The sequence below is a fragment of the Triplophysa dalaica genome, chromosome 3, assembly GCF_015846415.1.
Source record: "Triplophysa dalaica isolate WHDGS20190420 chromosome 3, ASM1584641v1, whole genome shotgun sequence".
Taxonomy (NCBI): Eukaryota; Metazoa; Chordata; class Actinopteri; order Cypriniformes; family Nemacheilidae; genus Triplophysa; species Triplophysa dalaica.
The window spans coordinates 20,544,978-20,550,977 of record NC_079544.1 but is presented as its reverse complement, the minus strand read 5'-3'; the positions used below and the strand labels follow the sequence as shown (position 1 = coordinate 20,550,977).

At 36.1% G+C, this 6,000-nt stretch overlaps 1 protein-coding gene across 3 annotated transcripts in view; it reads right to left on the bottom strand.

Annotated features, from left to right (window-relative positions):
* Nucleotides 1-949: 949 nt before the first annotated feature.
* gpc5c (glypican 5c) overlaps nt 950-6,000 on the bottom strand; it is a 106,249-nt gene continuing 101,198 nt past the window's right edge. For all 3 annotated transcript variants that reach the window (XM_056744612.1, XM_056744610.1, XM_056744611.1), the window contains one exon: nt 950-3,782. In XM_056744612.1, the coding sequence (XP_056600590.1) occupies nt 3,628-3,782 (155 nt within the window). In that variant the 3' untranslated portion in view covers nt 950-3,627. The remainder of the gene's footprint in view (nt 3,783-6,000) is intronic.

The window sequence follows — 6,000 nt, the reverse complement described above, 5'->3', positions numbered from 1 at the left end:
TGAGAAGGTTTTCTCTGAACGATTTAGATACGGACCATACAGTAGGTTTGTGCTAAGGTCACGATTGAAGCAAATCTGCCTATTTAAAGTGATAGTTCACCCAAAAATCTAAATTCTGTCATCATAAACTCATCCTCTTCTCACTTAAAACACGTATGACTTCCTTTCTTCTGTAGAACACAAAATAATATATTTTGAAGAAATTTGGTAAGCGAAAAGCGCCGGCACACATTCACTTCTATGGTATGGACACAAAACCAAGGCAAGTGATTGGGTGCCAGCTAACAACATTCTTTAAAATATATCATTTTTTGTGTCCTGCAGAACAGGTTTGAAATAACATGAGGGTGAGTAAATTATTACAGAATTTTTATGTATGGGTGGAATTTCACGTATACTACACTTTATAGCAGGCGTGTAACACAGGGTTTCTGCCAATCTCATATTAATTTTGAGTACCTATAGAGTCGGATTGCATACTTCGAAAAGTATTTAGTTTGATCACAATTATAAAAGATAGATACATCTTTACGATTGTTTCCGAAAACATACGGCGCGTGCGGGGGGGGATAGGCTGAACCAAAGCACGGGCTAAAAATCACTTTGTCAACAAAACACAGGCTAGAGAAAAGTTGTTACAATACAGTTTTATATGTTCGAAAAAACTTTCAGAAACCTGTACGATCGATGGGGGAGTGTATCGAGCACAGAAATACTACGTAATACGCCAAACTCGTTTTCTGAAAAGTTGACAATGTTAAGCATGAGAAGACGCAAGCACGAAGCATGTTTAACAATAAAAAAAGACATAATGCATGAAACACCGTTGCAGGGCCGCTTTAAACAATACTTAGTTTAACCAATATGGAGATTTGATGGAGAGTTTGATAAACATAGAAGCAACCACATGCTCAATAAAAATATCTTTACTGTCACAAGGTTTGTGAAACAAGCGAATAATTACTTTATTAGCAATTTAACCAATTTTTTAATTGTGTATATCTGACAGGTCTTTGGTATGAACTGAGCTGTATTCATTCAATGGTACCAACCAAACAAAGATCAAATAAAACACAGCAAACAAACTGTAATCCCAATTTACATCTCAGACATCAAAAGAAACAACAGTTGTACTGCACTGACATCAATAAAGTGAATTTAAATGTGCATATATCCAGCATGTGAATTACACAGTTTTAAGGGGAAGGCCATCTGTTTTTAAGATATTTCTGTAGGTGGATTTAAGTTAGTCATGTGCAGCCCAATAGACTTTTGGTGTCTTATGCACAGTTTGCAAAAGATGACCTTTGTTTATCATACACAACTTAACATCGAAAAAATGACAATACTAATGCTAGATTGATTTACCTTACGTATGTGGTTACCACCTCATACAAAAGCATCTGTTTGGCACCAAGCGAAAGAAGGCAAAATTTACTCTTGCTTAACTGTTGAAACTCTTCTTCGTATCAAGTTGGCCTCTCATAGCTTATTGTTTAAAATGTTAGTCGATTTTTACCCCTCCCCTTTGTTTTAACTTGGGGGTTCAAACTGTAATCCACACCCTGGTTGTATCTGCTATGGTTGGTTTGTTACTGTTTACAAATTCATGAAGATTTGTCTACGTTCATATAAAACATCACAGAATAAATTTCAGATAGATATGAGAAATGAAAGTAAATCATGTGCAATCAGAGGACAACAAATACATAAAAAACAGCTTAACATTAAAAAAGTTTACAGACTCATTCTACCTTCCTTGCTTCCTCATAAGAACTAAATCAATGAATTTATATATTGACATATAACAGGCAATAGAAATGTAAGAACAGATGGCTAAAGAAGCTATAATAGAAAATATTTGGTATCTATAAACCTCTTGCATTGCTTTGCTTTAAGTTTAGTATTTATAAAAGAAAAGCATTCTGCATATAATGTATCTGTAGGGCTTTTCAATCCCTTTTTTCCATTTTTAACTTTTTTCCCATTAAACTACAGAACATTCAAAGAAGAACCAGTACCACACGTCTACCAGAATTTCATTTTAAACTTGAATAAAGTCAGTTTAGTGCAATTTTATAATATTCTTTGATCAAATTTGCAAAACCTTGACAGGACAAAACATTCATGCAATCCATAACATTGATTAACTTTTTATCGCAATCTCTGTTTGAAATGTAAGATTGCAGGTTACTTTATGTACTTTAATTTTTCGATATCAGTTCAATGATATTGAACGGACATTTTACATCATTATTAAAAACTTACCATTGCAAATCGGTATAAGGAGACAACTTAAAATACAGATTTTTTTTACTCTACTTGCTCAATAACTGATTTGTGTAACCAAAAATGTTACGGATTGCAGCTTTTATCATCTCGTTGTTAAAACTGTACACTACAACAAACAGTTTTGAAGTGTCAAGGTCAAATCCTGCTCAGTGTTTTACTCCCAACAGTCATGAAACACACCTGACGCTGAACTCAACAGGACTGTGACCCTTCGGGAGCAAAACTGGACAACCTTGTATTAAAGGGATAACTGAAACACTTTAAAGCTTTCAAAGTCGTGCAAACAGGTAACAGCAAAGCACAGGGCATTGCCAAACCTTTGTTGGATTTATGTCATGTCACGTCACGTGCAAATGTGTGTGTACAGATGATCTTAGCGAGAGCTGTCAAAAAATGCTTGAGTAATATTTTCGTTAAACATTCGTTGTCCTATAAATTCAGCGCCAGTCCAAACTACAGTATTTACATACTACAATGTGCATATCATTCATAGTTCAGTTTCATTCAATAACATTATATCTGTGAGTGATGGTAACATTCCTCGCTGATATCCGCAGCCAGTATGGATGTATTTCCTGCACTGTCATCTGGTCATGAGCGATGTTTCTGAAAATGTCCTCATGCATTCCACAGTCCCAAAAAGATGGAGAGTTATTGTAACAGTTTTGTACTAATAACATGAACCGAAAGAAGACGTTTAGTCTCTTGGCACGAGTCCTCCACAAAAACAGTGCTGCTACAGAAGCCTGGTTAACATACTGTGATATAAATGGGAATTTTCAGGGCACGTGTTGGTGAATCTCGCAAAAGCAGTAAAGAAATGTGTGGGTCATATTCTACCCCCCAAAACACATTATTTTGCATAATGAAAATTCTCAGAAGCTCACTGTAACAAAAATATGAATTATTATTATTTATTTTATTATTTAGGTGTTTGTATCAAGTAAACCATAAAATAGCTATGGAGAAAATATGTTTAATTAAAATGCTATTTATAGTATACAAAAACACTCGCGGTTACATAAATTAGAAAACCAATCAGAAAACATTTCACCAACCTTAAAAATTGTAGTACTGCCTTCAAATATATCATAGAACACAGTGATGGTTTTTGGTTCCTTCAAATATGTCACAGATATGATAACCTGAGACTCAATGAGTGAGTAATAGTTTTGAGAAATTTCTAATGATGATTGCATATATGTATTTTTTTCATTCATGCAAAGAATGGATTCTTTATTTTGATTTTGAGTTGAAAATATCACCCATACATTTCTTTTTGAGATTCACCTAGTTGTGCATGAGACCATTGTGGTTGTGTGTCTTTGGGGTCTCTCAGATAAAACAGCACTGTAACCATAGACCGACGGTGATGACAATGACGCTGGCCATTGAAAGAGAAGCATCAGATACAGGTTTCTTCCGGACCATTGGAGACTCGTGGGCTGGGACATTCACTGATTTTTTGGATAAATCGGCTTCTGTAAGAGCTGAAAATAGAGAGAAAATAATCAAACAGAGTTTAGTATCATCTTCTATACAAAAACAGCAAAATGACATAAAGAACTCCTGCATGGTTGTTGATGTAACAGTTTCTTATTTGGAAATGTAAAAGACAGCCCCCCAAACCACATTCAAGTATAAATATGACAAACGGGGGTGTAACGCAACATCATCATCCATCTGTGTGTGTGTTTGACCAGAATTACCCAGAAGTCCTCAGTGCTGCTGACTTCAGCACTCCCTTGCTCTATTTTGGCAGGATGAAATGTTTTGTACTTCTGTAATATCTCTTTCTTAAACCCCACCATCACCTCAGCCCTGTCTTCCATGACCTTTACATGAATCTCTCCCCTTATCATCAGTATCTGTCTTTACTCGCTTTTATGACCTTGTAGTCATGTGTATCTCTCTTCCCTCGCTTTCTCAGCATTGGGTCGGATCGAAGTGAATTATCCGTGCTTGTGTGTCCAATGTGTCTTAACAGTGGATTAACAGAGATTATGTTGACTAGAGCCTTCATGGCTGTTTTGAAGGATGATGGATTTACACAAACAGAAAAAACAGGAGGTGATGATCCACACACAGCTAAGCTATGATGTAAAATCTACTTTTTTAACATGAATATTTATGCAGTTAAAATGACAGTACACCCATAAAAAGAAAAATCACAATCATTCACTTAGTACATAGAAAGTAAAAGTGCATCATGGATTTTTATGACATCACAATGTCCGAAATCCCAGAGATTCTGCGTCCTTATGCTTTTGTTGTTCCTCCTAACAATAGACAATGAACAGACTATCCACGCTGAGAATAAAAGTGATTGTTCCGGAGGAGGAAAGTCATGCGTGTTTCGGAGAGGTGTGGATGACACCATGAGAGCTTTTAGGTTTTAAGACAACAGAGAACTATTGTGAGGCTATCATGAGTCTCTGAGGTCTCTTGAATGCGAGACTTTCCGTGTATGTAGACACGGTTTAACTGGATTTTAGTCTCTTTGTATTTATTCTCTGTTGTCTTGAAATCACCGAATCCAACAAAACAATTCGCCCACATAAGCAAACACATTTATTTTCAAAATGTTCTCTGCAGACGTTTGCCAGGAGATGAACAGTCAGCTCAATAAGTGGGATGGAAAGCAACCTAAAGGCCAAAAACGGGCCTGATCTCATTAGAGGCCACAAGATAGAGAGCAAGCACGGCCTCTGTCAAAACTCTCTTACATGGTAATAAAGTTATCAACTCCACAATCACTACTCTGAATTACAGCAATAGTGTCTGAGAGTATAATTGCCGTCATCCAAAGCGATTATAGGCGAAGTCACCAACTCGGAAATTTCAGGAATATTCTCACACAGCTGTTTGCATCTAGTGCTCAAGTTTTTGTGTTCGTGAATAGTGTGTTTGTCACCGCTGAGTGTCGGAGAAGGTGTCGGGTAAAACTTGCCAATTCTTCACCAATTATTTGTATATAGTGCATTATTACAGTGTTTTTATTTCATTTCTCATTTTTTTTGTCTTAATGTATATTTGCACTATGTTTGCACCATGTGTACACTTTCTTCTGCACTAATGCTCCTTTCGCCAAGTCAAATTCCTTATAACACTGAAGCTACCGCGCCGCCATGTTGGAATGCCCAAATCCTCTGTTAAATTAAATAAAGTGAGTTATCACATGTTAATGATAAAACAGTGATTTACAACTCCCCGTTTTTATATCTAAAGTCTCACAATACAGTACAATCTTACAACGCAAATGTCTGAAAGTCCTCGTGAACCGGAAGTTATGATCGTTTTTACTTTCGTATTTTGACACATTTAGAAAAGTATTGGCTGTGGCTTTCGTCTGTCCCTGCGATTTGATTGGATGTATAAAAACAGACATTGAATTTTGAAATGGAACTGGCAGCAGACTGACAGTTAAAGGGAAAAAGATAACGGATGCTCCGCCCAAGCCGTCTAAATGTGCATTTTCTGATTTTAACTAAAGATTATGAGAGCAAACGGATTGAAAAGAATGACTCGCATTGATCAACTATTTACAATAAACGCTCCAATATTGCATGAAAAAATACACATTGTATTTTTTTATTTTACTGGGACTTTAAGCATGTAAATGGTTACTTATTTAAAGTCAGGAATTTCCCGGTCTTATTAGATGTAGAGTGAGTTACATTCATTTTCATTACAGTAGCGTACATACCA